Raw genomic sequence first — 23,681 nt, 5'->3', positions numbered from 1 at the left:
TATACCAAAACCATACATTTCACGAAAGACTTGGGTATTATTTGACCTAAATTCATCTTAATTGAAGGAATGTTAATATAGCCTAAATAACTTGGATTTGAGTGTGAGTGTGTGTATGAGAGAGAGAGAGAGAGAACCAAGTGTACATTTGTCTTAATATTGGATAATTGATTAATCATCCTGGCTGTAGTACTTACTCCCACTGGTCTGCCTGCCTCTCGACCTCTCTGTGGTTACACTTACACACTTACACACACACACTTACACACACACACACAAGGTCAAGATCAACATTTCCCCCGCATTGTATTGACTTTGAAATCGCATTATATTTTCATTTCCTGCTGGTTAGGAGTTTCTGAAGGAACACACGTAAACAGTAGGGCTCATACTCAACTGCGCAGCTCTCTTGTCAAACCACAAAGGGCCTTCACTTCACTTCACTGGGAGTTTCAAAGAGACACAGCATCGCTCCTTGCATCAGTTAACAAGTGGGAAGAGGTTCAGACACATCACACACGTCAAGGTGAGCCTCCATTCCAACTCCCTGAGGAGAAAGGTGGGTGGAAAGAGAGGAGGGAAGCACAGGAGCATCAAACAGGGAAGACGTTGGCAAATCCAGGTGGGAAAAAAGTAGCCTGCCGGTACTTTTATATAAGGGTATGCCTATGTAACATAATACTGTAAGCAAGGAACTATAACGTCATTATTTCTCAGACGAAGATGCAAGTGTGAAGTAGTAGGCTAATCATATTTCATTCACCCTTGAAACCACGCAAAACGTCAGGAATCCAGAAAAAAACAAGTCTTACATAATGTTTGGCTGCTTTCGTGAGCATTCTGACTGCACATGCAAGTAGATGCTCTGGGAAGATCTACTGACATCTGGCGACGACTGGCTCACCTGAACAGGCACTATTTAGGCTACACACTTTATTCCGTTCTCACTCAGTCTGGATTCATCGATCCGCCTAATGAATTGCGGGCTAACTGTTATTAGGTATATTAATGAGGAATGAACGGAATTATGTTGTCTAAAATTGAAACTTTGGCATTATTTCAACTGTGGATTGTGGCTTTAACGTCAAATCATCAAATAGAAAATATTTTTTGTTGTGGTTGAAACAGAAACGTTCGTTTATAGCCGACAGGACGAATCAGCGTGACGTCACTGCCACCCACAAATGCGTAACCCCGCGGCAGTTAACTAGTATGAGTTGTGCCAAACAGCCTACAGGACGAATCAGCGTGACGTCACTGCCACCCAAGTGTTAAAGCCTAATTTGCAACATCATCTTTCAAAATAGATATCCTCATATATGAATTTTAGCTGCGGGCTATATGAGTTTGGCTTTAGGTCCGATCTCCACTTTTATACATAGGCCTATATACATGTGTATGTACACACACATACACATATATATATGTGTGTGTGTGTGTGTGTATGTTTGTATGTATGTATACATACATACATACACACATATATATAGGCCTACACATACATAGGGCCTACATATCTATACACACATGTGGTACAAAGTTAGATTAGGTATACAAGTAGGCTATTATTAAATCATGTAAATTAGGTCGATTTTACAGTTTTAATTTAGTCACTGTGCTAACTAGTGATATAGGAAGAAACGCAAGATCTTAATTATTATCATTAATTGATGGCTTATGGGTGAATTAATCTAGTCTTTAAGTAGATTTGATTTTTAATTAAATAAGTTGAGTGATAATTAATCTCACCAAAGCCCTGGGTTACAGTCACAAATCAAACGCTTGCCTCCCCTCCCTTGAAGGGGGAGACAAGGTGTTAAAGTGTGTTGCTTGTCAGGTACAGTGCCACAAGGGAAGAAACATCCCTTTCCCTGTGGGAGACAATGAACCCTCAGCAATGTGTTGTTTACTCCACCAAAATGGAAAACCAGGGGAGGTGGAAAGAAGCAAGCCTTTTGACTTGGACTAAATGGACAGTATTGTTGTTCATCCAATTATTCTCAATTTCTTTCTAATTCTCAATTCTGAGAATTCTGACAGCTGACTGAAATGTGAATTTTACATTTTCAGAAGCTAAACTACACAATAAGAGCCATGTGAGACTTAATGTCAACGTGTTTAACATTCAATCAATAAAGAACGAGTTAATAAGTATAATGGACTACACCCGAAATATTTCCGTCTGAGGCAAGCTCATATTACAAGATTTCACTTTTGCCTGAATTCACCTTAGATTCGGGTCAAGGTCGAAAACGTCAGTGCTCTACTGTGGCTGCAGGTCAAATAGCACTAGCAGATATCAAACTGAGACTCTGGAGAATTTTATGATTGCAATGTAACGGGCATCCACCTCAAGTCTCCTTTAACGCTGGAAAGTGTACAGTGCAGAGGCTCAGGCTGGACACCAAACATGACTTCTTTTAGCAATTAAGTTAGCAGAGCTGCTGTCCCAGTCAAGTGTCCAAGATCACTGTGCTCAGAGAAAACCCAAGAGCACAGCTTCAAGATTTTAGCCCGATTATCCGAATCTTTGTGACAGCTGTTTAATTGGTACAAAAACATGTAATGTACAGCCTAGACTTCAAGTTCACTTTTATATTTGCACTTAGACAAGTTTGTGACTTCAAACTTTCTTCTAAAGTTACTTCTTCCATTTTGTAATAATGTAATAAATACAGTTAAGCTGACCTTTTAATCATTTGCTGCGGATTATGAAAACATACATTTGGAGGAACGCACATCCGCAAACAGCAATGCATATACGTATTAGTTGCACATCCTCTAATGGTCATCATTCATCTTTATAGCCTTCTTAAAGATGATCTGCAATTTGAGATGCTCATTGATCTATGAGTGAGTGAAAAGACATGGTTTTAGGTTATTTAGGTGAAGCATATTGAAATGTTGTGCGTGACTGTGAAGGCTGGTGCTTCCAGGCAGTGCTGCGACACTGCAAGCCTGAGAGGAAAGAAGATCAACAACACCGCTTTTCAAACTCAGATTTTTATTAGTCAGTACAAGTAAAACGCAGCTGAAGATGAGAATCTTCATCCCCTCCGAAAACGAGCTTCTTTGCTTCTTCGTCGGCGTTGATGGCTTAAACGAAATAAGTCTTTCCAAACACCTATCTAGGGCTGGGCGATATGGACAAAATCAAATATCACAATATTTTTGACCAATACCTGGATATCGATATTGGAACAATATTACAGGGACGACTATTTGCATCCACAAAATACTAATAGAGATTTTTGATCAACAATCATCAGTAAAGTGGATATAATGACTAAGTCGGTAAAGGCAAATTATAGAAGAGCTAGAACACATATAACACATTCCATGTCACGATATTACGATATCCAAAATTTAAGATGATATCGGTTTCATGTCACGATATCGATATATCTATATATTGCCCAGCCCTACACCTATCTTCTCCCTTCAACTAGAAATGTGCCACCTTCCAAGGAACTGAACGAGACGTGAAAGCATCGCCGAAGGGATCTTACGCACTAGAGAACGCATCCATTCACAAATATAACATTCGGAGTTGGAACAATGAGAAATAATCTCCCCAGCTACACAAGCGAGTATTGTAGAAGGAACAGAAATTCTATACGATACACTCTTTGTGTTTACATACACAAAGTGAAATTTAAAGAGGCGTGGTCTTACCAAAAGCTATTGGAATATTGTTTAAATGGGAGAGAAGCGGTCACACATTCCCACAGAAAAACTAAAAACAGCAAACATATTGCATATTTGCATCAACTACATTCTTGTTTTACTTCCTTAGCAAAAATAACGATCTTCAGATACAACTGGAAAAAATTAACAACGGTCTTCGGACTACTTGATTTACGCTTGACAGCATGCACACACGCATACCATGCACACGCTCTGAGCTATGTCAAGGGGAAGCTCAATGACATATTTAATGCGCTGCTTCATATTGAAACAAACAATAACAAAAAGTGAATTATATATATCCACCTCTTATTTTCTTTCATCCTCGGTCTTCAAACTGCAGCTCGGTAGGTCTTCTCACCACCTTTTATATTCTTTGCCGTTTTTCATGATGACTTCTCGATTTCCACTATTCTTCCAACTGCTCCTTTCTTCTTCTTCTTCTTCTTCAATAGAACCTTGTCATCTGATCCCCACCATGACCAAGTCCACCTCAGTATCTCCACCATTACATTTTCCATTTCAGGCAGGCTGTAGATCTCAATATTATAACAGTCTGAGCTCACAACCCCTGCCACCATGACAGCCACAGTGATTGGAAGACCTCTACTTGCTGAGTCAGTACCGCGGGGGTAGGAATGGTCTTTTTGGAGCGAAGACCGGACCGGCAGGTCCCCCTCTCGGGCCTGGGCGTTTGCCCCGTAACCATGGCTCCGGGCCATGGAACGGAGAAAAAGGCGGTGCGTGTGGGGGTCCTCTGGGGTGTGGATGATGTGCTGGGTGGGGAGGCCGGTAGGGAGGCCTCGGGCCAGGATGGCGCATTTCGAGATGAGGTGGCAGCGGTCTCCTAGGAGCGTAGTGGGAGGGGCTGCTTTGCGGGTAGTAGTCTGATGGGGAGAGGGGGGGAGTGAGGCGCCCTCGACCTCTGGGGTACCGTGGAGGGCTGCCGGGCCGGTAGTACGCATCCTCTGGGTGACGGTAAGGGTCGTCTTGATGGAAAATGGCGTCGCGATGGCGGAGGTCGTCATGGTAATGATTGAGCTCCTCCTGGTAACGATTGAGGTCCTCCTGGTATCGTAATTCCTCTGGGTGAGGGCGCAAGTCATCGGGGTGAGGGCGCAAGTCAACTGGGTGAGGGCGAAGTTCATCAGGGTGATGAGGACGTTCGTCAGGGTGATGAGGACGTTCCTCAGGGTGATGAGGACGTTCCTCAGGGTGATGAGGACGTCCGTCAGGGTGATGAGGACGTTCGTCAAAGTTAAACAGGAGATCATCTTGATGGAACATGGATTTGTGCTGATGGTCATGGATCACCATCCCTGGGATATTCATCCCACCGATGACACGGTCCACTCGGGCCCCAGTCACCTCCTCTCGCTCTGCACTCGGCTGAGGCTGCTGCTCTGGGGGAACCATCTTACTACCGGTCATGGAAGGAGGGGCCTCAAAGCCAACAGGAGGGGGCGGTAACCTAGGGACAGGAGGGAGGTTGCTTTTTAAGAAACCAGAGGAGGCAGGGGCTCCCTGCTGGGAGGCCAACCCCTGAGGTTCCTGAGTGTGGTCTGCTTGGTATGGATACAGTCGTGTCTTGTTTTCTCCATCCCCGCCTGGTTTAGCCACATTGTAGCCTAAGGGCCGCTGGGTGGTTCCCTCTGGGTAAGCGTCACCATACCAACCCCCTTCATTCACACCCTGCAAGTCCTCAACAGTCTTATTACTAATGGTGTTGCCTGGGGCTCCCTCCATGGGCACTGGCCCTGGAATTTGAGTGGGAATCTGTTGGTAGTGTGCAACACCAGGTGTTGTAATCCCATGCTTTGACATCTCCTGATTACCATAAGGGTACGGCGGGTAGCCTTGCCCATTGTGAGCCACCCCCGGCTGTAAGTGGCCAGGTTGTGGGGGATTGCTGGTGTCCTGCCCACTGGTATTCTGGTAGGCATTGGGAGCCATTTTTGCAGCTGGTCCTACAGTGGACAACTGATCTGTGTTGGATGTGAAGGGTTCCACCACTGGCTTGTCCATGATCTCATCTTGAGTGGGGGTGCCCCCACCCTCGTCGCGCACTGGAGTCCCGCCCTGGGTATCTGTCCCAGTTACCGAGCTGAGGCTGTCACCCCCGACGACCGTGTCGATGGAGAATCCCAGGCTGAAGGCGCTGAAACCGGGGTTCCCCTGCAAGAAGCTGTGGATTTTAGACTCCAAACTGCCAGATGGGGAGGGTTCTGGGTCTGTTTTCAGCTCCGTTGGGTCTGTTGTCAGCTCCATGTCTCTATGGAGAGCCTGGACCAGGGCAGACGCTTTGTTGGAAGCTGGAAGGGGCGTCGTTTCTGCGTGGGAGCCGGGGCTCGGCCTGGAGATGATTGGAGAAGGCACAGGTGGCCTTACAGTGGAGATGGATGGAGAAGTCACAGGCGGCCTTACAGGTGGGACGATTGGAGGTGTCACAGGTGGCTTTACAGGGGGGGTGACTGGAGAAGTGACAGGTGGCCTTACAGGTGGGACGATTGGAAATGTCACAGGTGGCCTTACAGGTGGGGTGATTGGAGATGTCACAGGTGGCTTTACAGGGGGGACGATTGGAAATGTCACAGGTGGCCTTACAGGTGGGACGATTGGAGAAGGCACAGGTGGCTTTACAGGGGGGGTGATTGGAGAAGCCACAGGTGGCCTTACAGTGGAGATGGATGGAGAAGGCCCAGGCATAACAGAGGACACGGACAGGCTCTTGGGGGGTGCTGCTGAGGCCGGTGTAGAGGAGAGAGAGGGAGGAACCTTGCCTGTACTGGAGTCTGAGGAGACTTTTCGAGCCGGGCTGCTCAGAAGAGACGTGAGGCCTGATTGAGGGAGAAGCGGAGATACAAAGAGAGAGAGAGAGATGGAGAGAATTGTGAATAAGAAATATGTTATAACCAATGTTGCTGCATCACTGAATGCATTAATTGCATTCAAGAAAAGGTTTTCATACATGGCATAACATAATAGAGTTCAAGTTCAAGTTCAAGTTTATTAGTGTCCCAAAGGGCAAATTGAGTATCCAGACTCCACTTAAACATTGTCACATCGATTCTGCTCACCACCACACACAGCAGCTCCTGATTTTATTTGGCTTCAGCTTACATCATAATCTCACACCTATAATCGGAGAGGGGTTGGCGGCGGCGCGTCGCACACAATAGGTCAACTGCTTGAGCAAGCGAAGGCGCAGGCAGGCCGAGCTGCGTATGTGAGCTCGCGTGGAAGTGCCCGCAACTGTAATGGCAGTGACTGTTGCCGCTACTTCCGCTCTGGACCAACAACGAGTTTAACAAAGAGGGAACTGACACACAGAGAACAGTGCTGCCTTCTATGTCCTGTTGTGGAATAATGAGGGATGGTAGAAATGAGCAATGAGGATGACGACGGGAAGGAGGACGACGAAAAGGCACAGTAGGCTAGAAAGGTGCGGTGCAGCCGGTGAGCTGCGTATGACGACAGAAATTGGTGACGAGAAGGAGGGGAAGGAGGAAGACGACGATGCACGGCGGGCTAGAAGATTCTAGTTTTGTTTATCTTCACTCTCAGCAAACGACTTCTCACCCTGAAGGCTGTTGCCATGGCCAGCTTTGGTCAGAGCATTGAGGAGCTCTGCAGGAGTCATGTCCACCTGGGACAGGAGGTTGACCAGAGTGCTGGCGTCTGGGGAGGCCGCTGGACCTGGAGGTGTGGTCTTCACTGAGGGGGCAGCAGAGGGGCTCTCCACTGAAGGCAGTAAGACAGAGAGGGAGACTCAGTTTAATTACGAATCGCCATGAACTTATCATTGGAATCTGAAGTGTTATAACAGTGATGGCACATGGGAACCTAAAGGAATTGGTTCCAAAACTGTGGTCCGCGGATCTGGTGGTCCGCCAGAGCATTGCAAAAATAAAAAAACCGACAACATACACATTTTACATAAACATATACACATTAATGTTTTTGGAAATATCATGATATTCGGGAAATAATATCACGGTTTTGAAAAAGTTTACTTTTTCATAGTCTGCTTTCTATGTAGTAGTTATTATTCTCATTGAATACTGTGTATTTTTTTCACATGAAACTACAAGACCTAAGGCAAAGATTGGTAGCAACTAGAACTGCAACGATTAATCGATTAGTCGATCGACAGAAAGTTAATCGACAACTATTTTGATAATCGATTAATCGTTTTGAGTACAATTTTAAGAGAAAAGGTCTAAATTCTCTGACTCCAGCTTCTTAAATGTGAATATTTTCTGGTTTCTTTACTCCTGTATCAGTTTACTGTCATAGAGTATGACAGTAAACTGATATTATCTTTGAGTTGTGGACAAAACAAGACATTTGAGGGCATCATCTTGGGCTTTGGGAAACACTGATCGTCATTTGCTACCATTTTCTGACATTTTATAGACCAAACAACAACTAATCAAGAAAATAATCGACAGATTAATCGATTATGAAAATAATCGTTAGTTGCAACCATGTCATGCTAGCTTGCCAGTAAGGTGGCTCAACAACACTCAAAGTTCGGTTAAATTTGGACAAGAAAAAAACATTTTCAAAGGGGTCCTCTTTTTCACAGCCTAATGTTGGCAGGTGTGTGTGTGTGTGTCTCCGTTTTGAACCAGTAGCCTTGTGTTCTTATTTAGCCTTTCTGATGCTATTGCATGGGGGGGGGATTGGTATTTGCAGTGGAAGTGCTCCCTGGGAAATTTGGTTTGGTACATAGTGGTACTTGGTCTGAAAAGTTTGGGAAACCCCGGTCTAGTGCAATGAGAATTGCATTTTTCAATTTCATAGTACAGTATAATTTAACAAAGGACCTGGGGAGAGCCGAGACTAGCACCATGCTTCCTCGGACACATGCGCAGTTTGCCAGCCGCTGCTTTTCACCTGACAGGGGCAGCTTCACCGGCAGGACGTAGCACGTGGGAGGAGCACGCTATTCCCACCAGTTCCCTTCCGCATACCCCCTAACACGGGGGTATGCGAAACTGCGACCCTCGTGTTGCTAGGCAGGGAATCTACCGCTACACTACGCGGACGCCGAGATATGTTGAAATTAGTTCTCAACTTTATAAGATATAGAAACAGGAATCTTTTACCTACATTATATAGCTCACTTAAAATCACTTATTCAAGTTTCCCCCTTTAGTCTTTTCCCCCCATGATGTCAGGACAGCCACCAGCACTCACCTGTGCTCTTCATTAAACTGTTGAGGATTGATCCAATTTTGCTCAGGTCAACACTGGGCAGGCTACGGGGCTGGCTGGCTCGTGGGGCAGGAGAGGCAGGTGAAGCTTTACTCAGGTCAACTGTGGGCAGGATGGCTGTGCGCAGGGCAGGAGGGGCGGGCGAACTTTTACCCAGGTCAACAGTGGGCAGGCTGGGTGTGCGCAGGGCAGGAGGAGCCAACGAAGTTTTACCCAGGTCAGCAGTGGCCAGGCTGGCTGTGCGCGGGGTAGAAGGAGCCGACGAAGTTTTACTCGGGTCAACAGTGGGCAGGCTGGCTGTGCGCGGTGGTGGAGAGGCAGGCGAGTCTCGTATGCCAGCGACAGGCTGCGGCGTTGCTGCCGATGGCTCAGGTTTGGCAGGGACTGGAATGACGGAGCTTTCAACCTTCTCCTCAACTGCAGAAGAACAACAGATGGGGAAAAGGAGGTGAATACAGGTTATCCGGTGGAATTGCTTTGTGGCAGTGAGAGCAGGGCCCGCAGTTATCAAGCATCTCAAAATAGCAGTGGTTCGCAAACTGGGGTACGCGAACCCCTAGGGGTACGTGGAGGTACTACAGCCGGTAGTACCTCCATGTAGTCAGGTAAAGGGGGTAACATGGTTTCAGAAATCAGGGAAAGCGGGTACTGAAGCCCAAAATGTTTGAGAACCACTACTTATAGGAATTGAGATGAAAATACTCATAGCTCAGAGTAGGACATGGGTGTTGGGTGTGTCAAGACTAACGTCAAGTCTGTTCTCATATGAATGAATGACGTCACCGTTTGAAGACTTTCCGAAAACAACTGCAAAGTGATTTTGATTTCTGCAGAGAGGACGTACAACCGCCCCATAGATGGAAACGAAGAGTGGTTAGGGACATCAAGTCCACTCCATGTTTCACAACAGAGATAATCCACAGTGTATAATGTTCCAAGGTGTGTCCATTTTAAACAATATAAACTATTTTTTACACAGAGCAAATGTGAGTAGGCTGTGACGTTTTTGCACATTTGCAGTCATTATGTGCAAAACCACATTCAAGTAAATCAGACATCTCCACATCCACATTACAAATTGTGTGCAATACATCACTGATGACATGATCACTGATGACATTACCACTGATGACATTATCACTGATGACATCATCGGCTGCTGTGTGGCCAATGAGACCAGCATCACTGATGATGTCATATTTATGACATCACTGATGATGTCACAGTGGGATTTATGACATGACTGATTTCATCAGTGGGATTTATGCCATCACTGATGATGTCACAGAGGTATTTATGACATCACTGATGATGTCACAGTGGGATTTATGACAGCAGTGGGATTTATGCCATCACTGATGATGTCACAGTGGGGTTTATGACATCACTGATGGTGTCACAGTGGGATTTATGACATCACAGTGGGACAATCACAGTGGGACAGAGAAACAGAAACAGAGCCCTAGCTCCCATTTATAGATGGGATGATATATAGATGATATATAAGGTAGATAGATTTGAATTATTGTGGTAGTTAACATTGATCAAGCATGGTGAATTCATAATACCCCAGTGACCTAACCTTCAGTCATGTGATTGAATGCAACTCCAAAAAGACAAGAAAACATTTTGAAATGACAATTGTGCCAGCACAGAGGAAAACTGGACATAAAACACTGAAAAAAGATCTATATTATCAGCAATATTACTGCCTTTTTTATGTTATGTTATGTTTTTATGTTAACTTTCCCTGATTTTGATTGGATGACTCTAAAGGTAGTGAAAAGTGCTATATAGAGAACTTGGTTGGAAGACTGACAACAAGGAGTGAAAGCCTTAGATGTCCTTCACTGACATCTCAAGGCTGTGACAGGAACTTTTCTCCATGCTTTTTCTATTGCTGCCCATTTTTAGTAATTCAGACCATTTTATGCAGTGAATCTCTGCCAGTGAAAACCATGTCAAGTAATAAACAATAACTTTTTTTAAACTAAGACTTAAAAGCCTCGCCCTGTGTAATCAAACCACAGCTTACCTATGATGGTACCACTCTCCATTTCATCATCCGAAAGCTCCATGTCCTCTACTTCACGGTTGTCACTCTCCCCGACAGGGAAGGTTTGTTTGGGGGATGCTCCGGGCTCGGACAGGGGGCTTGCGGCTGGTGGCTCAGCATCGTCATCCATAGCGGAGCCGTCCAGATCTGGGTCAGATTCAGGGTCGGGGATCTCCAGAAGACCACGGAAGGGTGACTCGGAGCCTGTTGGAGACGGGGCGTCCGCAGAGGGGGAGGGGATGGGCGAGTCATCCAGGTCCGGTAAGGTGGCCTTCAGGCTGTCCAGCTTACGCTTCAGGTGGGACACCCGGTTAGCAAAGGTTTGATAGGCCTTGAAGAGCGAGGTAACAAAAGATCAATAACTAGACAGACAAGACAACAAACAAAACAAGCTTTACCAAGAGTTTTTATACACCATTTCCTGTTCAGTCCACAAACTTGAAAGTAGAATAAGTCAACAGGTCAGGCAACTTTTATGCATCAAATTTAATTTTTTCTGTAATGTACTTTTTATCATTGTCAATGTCATAATCCAATGTCCACTTCTTTTTAGAACTTTGTCTTTCATATATCTGTATATTGACGTTTTCTTTGCATGTCCTAAGTGCTTTTGTAAATGAGGGCTTGCTCAGTAACATTGATTTATGGAAGGAGTGTGCATGTATGTGTTGGTAAACAAACTACTAGTTGAAAACAAGAGCATTTCCTCTCTGTACTCGAACTGAACTGGAAGACAACTTTATAAATCCAGCTTTTGCAATTATTTCTATGATGGCATCAAAAATGAAGGCTAGTGTGCTCTGCTGTTTAAAATAAGTTTAAGTGAATGAATGAATGAGTGAATGAATGAATATGCAGCCTTTCACAGCTGTGAACACTGAAGCTTAAACAGCCGAGCGCAAATCCATCCATCACTCACATTAGCGACGATCTTGACCTCCTCGTACTGCATCTCATAGAAGATATCGGCCATGCCGAGGGCTTCGAGGAGAGGAGGTCCACCTTTGCTTTGCCGGTCGAGGAATCTAACAAAGTCCTGCAGCTTCGCACTTCCGTCCTCAAAGTCCTTGGAGAACCTCTTTCCTCCTGCCTTGTCTGCATACATGGATTTTGAAGGGAGGAGACGGAGAGACAGACAGACAGACAGGGAGAGAGACAGACAGACAGACAGACATACAGGGAGAGAGACAGACAGAGAAAGAGAGACGGAGTGGGAGAAAGAGAAAAAGTCAAAGAGAGAGAAAAAAGGAAACTTTGCTGATCTAAAAAGCTAAGACTGTGTATCTTACAGGGAGATTGAGAGGGTTTCATGCGTTAATAGTGTAAGACATCTCAAGTCAGGCACCTTTGAGTTTCTTGAGGGCTGCAGAACTGCAGACGTCGACCCTCATGGCTGCCAGCTGTTTCTCTTTCAGCTCTACCTCTTCTACCGAAGTCTTGTACTTGGACAGCTGGTCTATCAGCGCCTGGGGCTGCAGCACAGGGAACAGAGCAGTCATCCACACAGTCAAGAGTGCAAATCAGCCAATTATGGATTTTAGACAGCCAATACCAACACTCGAGAAAAGGAAAGGGGAACAACTCTGAGTGATTCTTTATAAACGATCAAATGCTCAGATCAACAGCACTGAACTAATTTAAACGTTGAATTTTTAAAGAATCTAAAGGCATTGTAATAAAAGATTTATTACAGGGCTTCCTTTAGAATTTTAAATCCAAACGAATTTTTTAACACACTCAAGTACGTCCAATAAATATCAAACTAACCACCAATAGCTGATGCTAAAGCTCCAACCATCTTTGATTACCTTGCCACGCCAATAAACTGATCAACCCCAAGATGACATCAATTCAGAATAGTTAATATCCTATTGAGGATCAATTTGTCTGGCTGGCAGATTTTAAGATAATTAAACAAAGAAAACTATTAATGAGATGAGGCCACTGTAAAATAGCAATCGACAGTCGGAACCGGAGTCAAATTAAACTTAAAATGTGTTTCTTGCTTACCACAAACTCAGCAACAACCTTGGACTTGAGAGCTGCCTTGGCATCAACTTCAGCTGAAAATGCCAATGTGACAAAATAATAGTTATATAATAATAATATAGTTATATATAATTTTGTTGTTGTAAAAAGTTTGTAAAAAGTGCTTTACCGTCAGCAAACCAATAAACAGAAGCAAATGGCATTAAATAAAAACTGCCAGGCAGCCACAAACATGATAAGAATAAAGCAGGCCAACAAAAAAAGATAAAAATCCATAAGTGTGTGTGTGTGTGAAATCTGATTTTAGAACGGGGGGCATTCTTACGTTTTTGGTCCACAGGTGTCTCAGGAGGGGACTCCTCTTTCTCTTTCTCTTTCTCTTTGACCAAGTAAGCCTTGAGGTCGCTGATGAGGGTCCGTGAATACACGCCCCTCTCCTCCCAGATGTTCAATATCCTCTCCACCGACCTCAACACCTTGGGGTTTCCATCTTGACTGGAGGGCAGAGAAAAGGACAGGAGAGATGATGCTTCCATGTTTCTGGTGTAATGACGAGTCATTTCTGTTTTATTTATGGATGTCCCTGGGGCTGGGTGATATGGACAAAATCAAATATCACAATACAGTATTTTTGACCAAATACTTCGATATAAATATTTCAACAATATCGGTGCTTTCACAAAATATTTCAACAAGATTTTTGATCAATAATCATCAGTAATGTGAATATAATGAGTAAGTAAAGGCAAATAATAGAACAGCTAGAACAGTCTGGTAACTGCCTCTAAAACCACGAAAACACCCCACTTATGCCATATAACGATATCCAAAATCTAAGACGACATCTCTTCTCATATCACGATATTGAATATTGATATATCGATATATGTATTGCTCAGCCCTATCTGACAGAAATGACAATGACTACTCAGAGAGGGCTATTTTGGGGGTGGGGGTTATCCCTCCATTAAAGCTGCAACGATTAATCAATTAATCGATTAGTCGATCGATAGAAAATTAATCGTCAACTATTTTGATAATCGATTAATCGTTATGAGTACAATTTTAAGAGAAAAGGTCTAGATTCTCTGATTCCAGCTTCTTAAATGTGAATATTTTCTGGTTTATTTACTCCTGTATGACAGTAAACTGATATGATCTTTGAGTTGAGGACAAAACAAGACATTTGAGGGCGTCATCTTGGACTTTGGGAAACACTGATCGTCATTTGCTACCATTTTCTGACATTCTATAGACCAAACAACTAATCGATTAATCGAGAAAATAATCGACAGATTCATCGATTATGAAAATAATCGTTAGTTGCAGCCCTACCCTCCATTAAAACAACAACAACAACAACAGATCTATACAAATGACTCACTTGACCAGCAAGAAAGCATCGGGGAGCACCTCAGCGAATGCCGTGCGGTAAACCATGGCATTTTTCCTCTTACAATTCTGAATGACATCGTTGGCGACGTAAAACAAGTTGAGCCTGTGTGAGGCATCAGCTGCAGGAAGAAGAAAGAGAGTCACGTCAGGTGAACTGAGAAGGCAGAGTGTCTATCGAGGGAGGGTCTGCGCCCCAACAACAGCCTGAGTACATGCCCAATATGAAAAAGAACAGTGAATCTGAAAGAATCAAGACACGTCATTCTTTATATAATATTGCATTATTTAGACCGTATTCAAAAATGCTAAGAGATTTCAGTCACAAAGACCATCATCAATCAGAGAGTCAAGTTCATCATAAAAGCCAAGAGCAACTGAGAAATAAGTAAGTAAATGGACAGTATACTGCTACTGTACTTCAACACCAAAAGTCACATTTTATCCCAAATTCATTTGTGTTGTTGTTGTAAATGATGAGCAGTGCTACACAATAAAGTGATCAAACATGGGTATTGATTTCAGTATTGTAATTCAATCTAGCTAAGCTATAGCCTGGGTAAACCCATCCCCCACGTGACCTGCTCTCAGACCTGTTCTCAGTCACTACACATAGTGACTGAGAACAGGTCTGAGAGCAGGTCACGTGGGGGATGGGTTTACCCAGGCTAGCTAAGCTATACATTTCATTGTAACTTTGGTTTTTGGATTAAATGTTGTGTGTGTGTGTGTGTGTGTGTGTGTGTGTGTGTGTGTGTGTGTGTGTGTGTGTGTGTGTGTGTGTGTGTGTGTGTGTGTGTGTGTGTGTGTGCGTGTGCGTGTGTGTTGAAAACTTCAGAGAGCTGGCAAATTAAAAGAGTGAAATAACATCTGGTTTAGTGTGCATGCATTATCGATTCATAAGTATAATAAGCACAATACAACAGGTGCATCGAAATGCAATAGCAAAAAAGGGATATAAATAATGTATCTAAAACGACTTCCTTCATTTAAATGAATTGTTTTTCATGAGTGCATAAAGAAAAAACTGTGATCAAGAGGTGAGACAGCACACTTGAAGCAGCAGCAACAACTACCAGTGGATATAACTCACATCCAACTCAATCAAGCTATTTGTAGCTATGCTATTTGTAGCATAGCTACAAATAGCTATGCAAACTAATTAAGCCCACATGACCTTGCATAAATTTGCCATGCGTTAAGAAAACCACCTCAAACCAATTGAAACCCAAAGTGCAAACTTTTTATGGTTTAAACTCCTGTAACTGGTCAGCAAAGCAAAATGCTGCTGTGACAGTTTAAAGGGGAGAGGGTTTGATTCCCTCTGGGCCAACTTAAGCACTCATACTGTAAGCCGCTTTGGATCCAAATGTCCACATTGCATATCTAATGTTAGGACAACTTATGTAGGTTGCTCGACTTCCATGGCTAGTTCTAATTAATCACAACACGTACAGTACAATGTAAAATGACAGCAAGTTAGATTATATTATTACACTGACATGCAGGATAATCTAAATGTTTGATCTGTCTTGCATAAACTGAATAAAGTGAATGCTGCATCTGAGCTCACCACATTCAAAGTTCAGCACAACAAAAGCACGCTGAGAGAAATACAGATGATGGGGAGTTGACATTGACAACAACAGCCCTGAGTGTGGTGCAACTGCAGGTACTACACTACACTCCACTATCAAGGAGGGGGGCAGTCAAAAACAATGCTGCCAAAGGTCTAATAACTAACTAGCAGGCAACCTTGGCATCTAGAAGTTCATAAACAATCCCATATCATCTTCAGTCATAGTGAATAATATGAATAAAAATAAATGAATATCAAAACAGTAACAAACAACAAAAGCAAATAATTCAACAAAAAAACTCTCTCGGGACAAATTTGTTCTGGTGATTTTGTTTCCTTTTCCTTTTCCCCCAAACAGACTGAGATAAGACTACAGCTTGGACAAAAACAAACAAACAATAAACAGTCAGCATTCCTAAAAATGCGGTAAATGTTCAGGACCACACAATGCTTATTGTCTAGGAGAGAAGGTGATAATCAAAACAACTGTAATTGAATCAGTTAGTTTGTCTAATTCTTACCATTAGAAACCTACACATGTGGTCTTGAGTTAACATGGACAGAAATCCATTTGTTTAAGCACAAAGACCTCCTCAGATTATCCCAATGGATCATGCAATAAATTAATAAACTTTCTTCCAGACAACTGAATGCAGTTGTCTATTTGTGCATTCATTGTATCTGCCATTGCTAGTAATTTGAGATAAAGTAAAAGAGATAACTCTCTGCTGACTAATCTATATAACATCCCATCAAATGATGAATATGAGACAAATGAAAAAGGACTTTTGATGAGAGATAGGCTGTGTGTCCATATAGCTTCTTTTTCTGACAGTTAAATGCTGGGAAGCGCTGATCCCAGCGCACAATATGCAATCAAGCAGATTGAAAATAACATTAGGAAGCTAGCTTGATAGCTAACAGCTAACAAGCTAGCAACACACATTGAAAGCACAACACTCACCAGAAATATTAAGTGTCTAGCCAATCTGCTCCCACAATTGAGCCTTTCTGTCTCTGGTCTGATAGTTTCTCATATGATTAGTTGCCTGAAAACTTAAAAGGAGCACCCGTGACCCAACACCAGCGTCTTTCTGAAAAGTTTAAATATTCTCAGCTGGAAGCACTGGGAGCTGGCGCACAAAAACACCGGAGCGCTCTGAAAATAGACGCTGGTTGCAGCGCACTTTCTCTAGACGTCTGTATGCGCCCGCATACACTCTCTCCTCATTGGAAACAACTGAAAAAAGACACTGGGGCTTAGGAAAAGAAGCTATATGAACACACGTCCTAAGTGGGTCATTATGGTCTGACTGTGACTGTAGACCATGTTGAACAGTTCAACCACCATCAAAAGTTCCCTGAGCCCGATTTAGTTATCCTTGTGGCTGTATTGATTTACACCCCTGATATCATCAGCACAGTGGAATAAACCTCCAAACATCAGTATACTATGGAGTCTGTTACCATATTCTAGAATTTCTATTCGGGTCATAATATCACTTTCACCCTGTGCCTCTTCTCCAGTGTTAAAGATTCAATCCAAGTTTTTATTGGACCATTAAAGTTTTGGTTCCATATAGATCCAAATATTCCTGTCAGTGTAGTAAATTAAAAAATATTTTGGGGGCAAATGAGGGCATTTCCCAAATTTGGGGGCACTAAAAAATAGTAATTAGTGTACGGTATATAGAGTTCAGGGTTGTCACGGGTCTGGAAAAGCACTTGAAAGTGCTTGGATTCATAAAGACTAAAGAGGCCCTTATACATTAAGTGCTTGGATTTAGCCAACCGGAATCTGAGTTTGAGCCTCGTGCACTTGTGATGACGTAATCTCAAAATTCACCTATGATACAATTTTGATATGTCATCAGTAGTGCTGGACCAAGCTTGATACACTTTCTTCCTATCTACAGTATCACTCTCAATGTGGGCTACAAGGATACAGCAATTTGCTGATCACTGAGCTGTCATTGGCTGTTGTGCTCTCTTGTAGGCGTTCTTAGCACAAATGTGCAGCTAATTAACCAGCGGTGGATGCTTTTCTTTTTCCATTTAATTTAATTTTTTTCTATCCCCCCTGCCCCTGGCTGTATTACTTGAAAAGAATCGTTACAAAACAGTGGCAACCCTGAAGTTGCTAAAGTGTAGTGTGTGTGTGAACAACAGCGCTGTTTGTGTGAGTGTGAGCTTCTTTTTCTGGCAAACAGCTTGCAGGTGCTGCTGAGTGTGTGCTAGAGATGAAAATGGAAATTAAATAAATTGAATGAAAATAAAATGATCATAATCTTGGGAGCAATTTCTGCCCAATAGATAATGGTTTTTAGGGGCATTCTGAGTTTTCTTTTGGGGGGGGGGGCATTTTTGCCTTTGTCCCTGGCTAATTTCCTACACTGATTTCTGAAAACCTTTGGGGGAGTTCCTTGACCATGATTACTCCAAGCACATGTCTCTTTTACACCACTGTTTACGAACATACATGTCAATCCTTTTAGCAAATGCTCAAGCAATACATTTCAGAATAAAAGAAAATTAATTTAATCCATTAAATTCCTATGTAAGCAAGGCCAGGGTGTAAAGAAGGTACCGTGTTGCAACTGTGGTGTGGGAGGCACACAATTCACACTCACTGCAGTGACTGAGCAGCCTGGCTTTGCTCGCTCACGGACATCCAGATAAGAGCTTCACACACGAGTTACGAGTACAGTCAAAGTCAAAGATCATCTCTTGTTCTGTGCTCACACAAACATGTGCATACAAAGCCAAAGCTACACAAAGCCAAACAGATAATTCGACTGTTTGGAAACAGTTGACACAATCACTGCTTTGAGTTTGACCCCACCTCAAAAGTAGCCTGGTAACCAGCCCCAACGAATCTTTCATTATGAAGAGTGACGGCAACTGCGATTCATATGGGGCTGGATACCAGGGCTACCTCAAGAGTGCATGCAGTTAAAACAAGAGTCTCATTCAGGTGGAAAATTAACACCAGCCACCAGCCAAATGCTGCTAAAGATTGTATGTGGCACTAGTTCCTTTATATTATCAAAATTCCACCCTCAACTGCAGCTAGAGAACAGAAAGTTCAAAATGATGCATGTAACGCTATATGAATGAATAGCTATATCGCTATCCCATCTAACATCCATCACTCATAATGACATAATCCAAATAATCAGCGTGTATACAATACATTTAGGTCAAAATCACTTGCCATTAAAAAAAGGAGGTGTAAACATAAACAATACATCAATAATAACTATGGGAAACACTGACTGACATTATGATGTGGGTGTATGTGCCTGGGAGCAGTAAACAATACTGTTTACAGATGAAAAGCTATTTCCATGGATAATAGGCTAGACAGTTAGACAGACACATTATGTGTGTATATAATGTCACGTAATGATATTGTGCAGCAGATTGTAGACGTCAAATCTTTGCTCTCAAAACGACGTTAGCTCACGTTACCTGAAGTAGCAACTGACAGTTAGCTGATAGTCAAGCAACTTACATTTCCTCAACCATTTCACCCAGCCTCGCACAATCAGGCTGTGGTATTTCTTGTTGTCGAGGCACCACGTCGATAGTTCTTGAATTGAATCCATAGTGTTGGACACATGATGAAACTTCCTATCTAATGAAGACTCGAGAGAGCCGCCAGAAGCGCCTGCTCCTGCAGCCATGTCTGGAGAAGCTTGCACTGCTGTTTAGCGGTCTGTCTAGCATCACCTAAAAGCCTGTAGCTGTCTGGCTCTGTGGGGGGCTAGCACAGTTGAGCTAACTTAGCTAGCCTGAACCTAGCACACGCATTAACGTTATTGCGTTCAGGAGTCGCTCAGCTGCCCGCGTACAAAAACATATGATATGTTAACTATGCTGTCTACAATTAGGAAGACGTTTAGTTTATCCGCAATGAATATTTATGCGACAACAATTTATATAATTTAATAACCAACGCTAAAAGTTAGCGCCTTGCGGGTCTGTGTTTACTCGTTGCTGGATGCTGGTTGAGTAGCGAGGGCCGCTTCCGCAAACACGGCGTGAATATGGCGCCCCCCAGCGCCGTGGAAGGCTGGAAGCTTTTTGCTGCTTCTCTCTAGCATTTATGGCAGATTGCAAAGCAATGTATGTGGGGATACCTCCGCCTACTGTGGCGGAGTCTGTAGCATAGGTAGCATGACGACAACAACACATAGTTTACATAACTATTATCATTTAGATTATATTTAGTAAATCTGTATCATAAAGAAACTAACTGATGATACTTATGTTTCAGTGTTTATCACCAGTATTCCTTCAGCCCTCACTCCCTTCAGTCTCACCTACCACACAGTGTCTCCCTTTCCATAGCAAATTTACTACACTGTAATAATACAAGGACTACATTTTCTTTACTATTACATTCCTCACATTTATCTGAAGCACCCATATGTGCAATTCTAACAACTGTATCCCTTCCTTTGCTATCCACATCCAATCCTTTGCCATGATGATGCACGGTGCAGTCCCTCTTCTACCCTCCAGTGTTGTGTTGCCTGTCTGTCTGTCTGTCTGTCTGTCTGTCTGTCTGTCTGTCTGTCTGTCTGTCTGTCTGTCTCTCTGTCTGTCTGTCTGTCTGTCTGTCTGTCTGTCTATCTATCTATCTATCTATCTATCTATCTACTGTATCTATATATCTATCTATCTATCTACTATCTATTGTATCTATCTAACTATCTATCTATCTATCTATCTAACTACAGCATATAATTGTGAAATGACAGTAGTGATTCAGCAGTAGTTGAACTCACTCATCAAATGTAGGCCTACACATACATGGCTGCCTGCTATAAGTTTTCCTCCACGTCTTTATAAATGTTGTAGTTTTAATCTTTAAACATTTAATCTCTATCATCTCATCCATGTCTTTCTGCTCCTTAACAGCGATCTGTTATTGGATTCAAGTACAGATAATCCTCATTAATCCAGACATCAACAAACATATTTTGGTGTATCAAATCATTGTTTTAATATATAAAAATGTGTGCATTTTTGTTTTTATCAAAGTCAGTCAATCAACAATATTACAAATCCATTTTAGCTACAATAAAACATTTTTTGCGGCTTAGTCTAGAACAAAAGACATGAAAAGAAAGAAAAAAGTCAAAACGAAATATGAAGAGGAAACAGCCAAACTAAAACTACAAAGTAGATTTTACTGCATTTGTCCATTTATCCTGCGAAAGCTGAGAATTACAGGACATTTCTTGTTTTACAGCAAACCCTGTACCGTACTGGTGGTACTACCTTTTGTACGCTAAAACAGTGCAAGAACTGCTAATACCGCTACTATCTTATCCAGCACATGAATTCCTGAAATTTGTTTTTCAAAACAAATAAATCAATACCAATGGAAATGAAAAAGCAAACAAGTGTGGAGCTTGAAGAAAAAACGACACAGCAGCACATTTGGTTTGACAGTTTGGCATGACAAGTCACCTCAGCCTGTTACTGACTGTTATAAGAAGCTCACCTGAAACATCAGCGATCATCTGGTCATTTTAGAACATCATTTATTTTTCATTCAAATGACACTCCTCCTTGTATGCTTGACAATGTAACTCTTTAGATAATGTATGATCACCGCTGTCTATGTCAGCTGACTGCCTATAGAAGCCACGAGGCATAAAAGTCCATTCAACATGAATGATATTTGATAGATCGGTGGTTCAATACCCAAAAACTATTGAATAGAAGCCATGTGTACGGGAAATTAAAATGTTTTCTTCTGAATCATCATGTCTCTGTGATATTCTGTGCTTCATTATCAATAGTAAAGCACGATTAGTGAGAGACCGATATAATAGCAAGTCAATTGTCTCATTCGGGGCATTTTGCTACTTTGAAGCTATGCACAAATACTTGTGTGGACAAAATATTTGGCGACAACCTAAATATCACGTTGAATACCATTCAACACCTAATTTTCAGTGTCAAATGGTAAGATTTAGATTACAAATGAAATGCAGTCAAATAAATAAATGAAGTCACAAAGGACTCAATCTACTCAGATGCGACGCAATCACGACACTGGCTCAAAAAAGGCTGCAATAAGAATCCAGGTTTTCAAGTACCGATCCTTTGAAACAGATCTTTCATAAATAGCACTGTGACTCTTCGGACATTGGCATTTGTCTATCTCCTTGTTGTCATCCAAAGTGCAACTATTCCTCTGTTCACAGACTCAAATATGTTATGTTTATTAATAAGCGGTCATTGTGAAGAATTTGTGTGTAATAAAACCCTACGATTTTGTTTGGCACTTATTGGCAGTGGCTAAGTGCCTGTGCCATGACATGGAGACACAAATCATTCATTAAGGAGGCAAAATAAATGTTCATTTTTCCAACTGCCCCTTTTTCAGTCATCTCTGCACACTAATGATTCAAATAATGTTGTAAATGCACCATGATGCATTCATAGAAAAGCTTTATTCCATCATATGAAAAAATACAAAATAGAGCAGAGACTGCTTTGTCACAACACACATGGAAAGTCATTCCAACATATTTTAAGTTAATAAAACTCATTAAAAATGGGAGGTGAGGAGGGTGGGAGACACTCCCTTACAGACAAAAGATAGACAGTTTGTGGTAATATAGTGCAATGTCCCCTGGTGTAATGTAATGTCACACTGGGTAGTTAATGAATGTCCCTTTGCATTCGGCCTGCCCTGCTTGTCTTGCGTGGCTTGGCAAAAGCAGCCACAGACTCATGACAGACTGGCTCCACCCCCAGATTTATTATGTCATCTGGTCGGCCGTCACGTTGGCTGGCGAGCTGTTGCAGCTCCATGTGGCTGGCAGCGGCGACGGGCAGCTAAGTTGAGTCAGTCGCGGGACCAGTGGAGCTCGAGGAGACCGAGCCGTCTTGTGTTGCCGGGCTGCCACAGCAGGGGGAGGGCGGAGAGATCACAAGCCGCTTCCAGTTTTCCCTTTCGTCGTCGCGACACGAAAACGGCGGCCTGCTTAAAGTGACACTGTCTTTGAGTTCATGTCCCACGCTTGGCAGGCCTCTTCCTTCCTCCAGACCTCTCTGTTTTTTAGGCGCTCCGGGAAGACACGTGGAGACGCCAACGGGAAAAGTCATGGCCTGGTAACTCCCAAGCGTCTCTTGTTGATAACGCTTACACGGGGGCGAGGGTGTGCTGGAAGTGTCTGTATCTGTCCAGCTCAGCTTTCGCTTCTGTAATGGGAGGAGGGTCAAACCAAAACCGTCATGTCAATGTAAGCTTTTACACACCATCATGATAACTATCACAGGAACTAGCCCGAGGAGTTTAGGCTAGCAGAATCAGGAAATCACTTTTTCATAACTTATTCTTATAAACTTGTTTTTATGTGGTTTTCCGTGTTTTACTCTATTCTTGTCTTTTTTATTATCTTGTGGTGCCTTCTTATTTAGCTTTGATATTTTGTAAACTTTGTTTTGAAATAAATAAATAAAAATAAAACAATGTTTATTTTATTATTCATTATAGCAGGGTAAGATCCCGAGGGACGAGGGATGCATTTTTGAGAAGTCGTTGTCAGATGGTAACAAAGGGAACTTCCAGTAAGAGACCCACCTTAACTGGGATATGGAGTTGGTTTTGGCACCAGCGTGATGGGAGAATGCGAGTAGCAGTCTGGATGGGAGTAACTGAGGGCTGATATGCCACCTGGGGGAACCATATCTTGAGCATCATCTCCACCTGCAGCAGGGTGTGCAGATACT

At 42.8% G+C, this 23,681-nt stretch overlaps 2 protein-coding genes across 3 annotated transcripts in view; both read right to left on the bottom strand.

Annotated features, from left to right (window-relative positions):
• Positions 1 to 123: 123 nt before the first annotated feature.
• On the bottom strand, positions 124 to 19,819 carry rprd2a (regulation of nuclear pre-mRNA domain containing 2a). 2 transcript variants are annotated; one of them, XR_014553194.1, is made up of 11 exons: positions 19,438 to 19,819; positions 14,337 to 14,466; positions 13,278 to 13,447; positions 12,974 to 13,026; positions 12,309 to 12,435; positions 11,883 to 12,058; positions 10,943 to 11,294; positions 8,890 to 9,324; positions 7,267 to 7,428; positions 3,994 to 6,524; positions 124 to 547 (listed from the first exon to the last, which is right to left on the bottom strand). XR_014553194.1 is itself a non-coding variant. In XM_083646933.1 (10 exons), exons 1-10 carry the CDS (start codon positions 19,607 to 19,609, stop codon positions 4,306 to 4,308), a joined length of 3,996 nt encoding a protein of 1,331 aa, XP_083503059.1. In that variant the 5' UTR covers positions 19,610 to 19,819; the 3' UTR covers positions 3,021 to 4,305. The 2 variants fall into 2 exon arrangements, 1 of the variants encoding a protein (XP_083503059.1); XM_083646933.1 differs by lacking the exon at positions 124 to 547 and having other exon boundaries at positions 3,021 to 6,524.
• Positions 19,820 to 22,377: 2,558 nt separating this feature from the next.
• ciarta (circadian associated repressor of transcription a) overlaps positions 22,378 to 23,681 on the bottom strand; it is a 5,418-nt gene continuing 4,114 nt past the window's right edge. The window contains exons 5-6 of the mRNA XM_083645821.1: positions 23,533 to 23,681; positions 22,378 to 23,150 (exon numbers count right to left, since the gene is read on the bottom strand). The exon at positions 23,533 to 23,681 is cut by the window's right edge and continues 5 nt beyond it. Coding sequence (XP_083501947.1) covers positions 22,785 to 23,150; positions 23,533 to 23,681 — 515 coding nt within the window. The 3' untranslated portion in view covers positions 22,378 to 22,784. The remainder of the gene's footprint in view (positions 23,151 to 23,532) is intronic.

The sequence above is a fragment of the Poromitra crassiceps genome, assembly GCF_964638095.1.
Source record: "Poromitra crassiceps genome assembly, chromosome: 11".
Taxonomy (NCBI): domain Eukaryota; kingdom Metazoa; phylum Chordata; class Actinopteri; order Beryciformes; family Melamphaidae; genus Poromitra; species Poromitra crassiceps.
This window is presented reverse-complemented; position numbering and strand designations above follow the sequence as displayed.

Bases quoted from the DNA above. Each gene is read 5' to 3' on its own strand.
- rprd2a (XM_083646933.1), bottom strand. From the start codon at position 19,609: ATGGCTGCAGGAGCAGGCGCTTCTGGCGGCTCTCTCGAGTCTTCATTA. The intron at 12,059-12,308 runs GTGCCTGACTTG...CCATGTATGCAG, and splicing joins AGCCCTCAAGAAACTCAAAG to ACAAGGCAGGAGGAAAGAGG. The intron at 9,325-10,942 runs GTAAGCTGTGGT...GTTCTTCTGCAG, and splicing joins GGAGAGTGGTACCATCATAG to TTGAGGAGAAGGTTGAAAGC.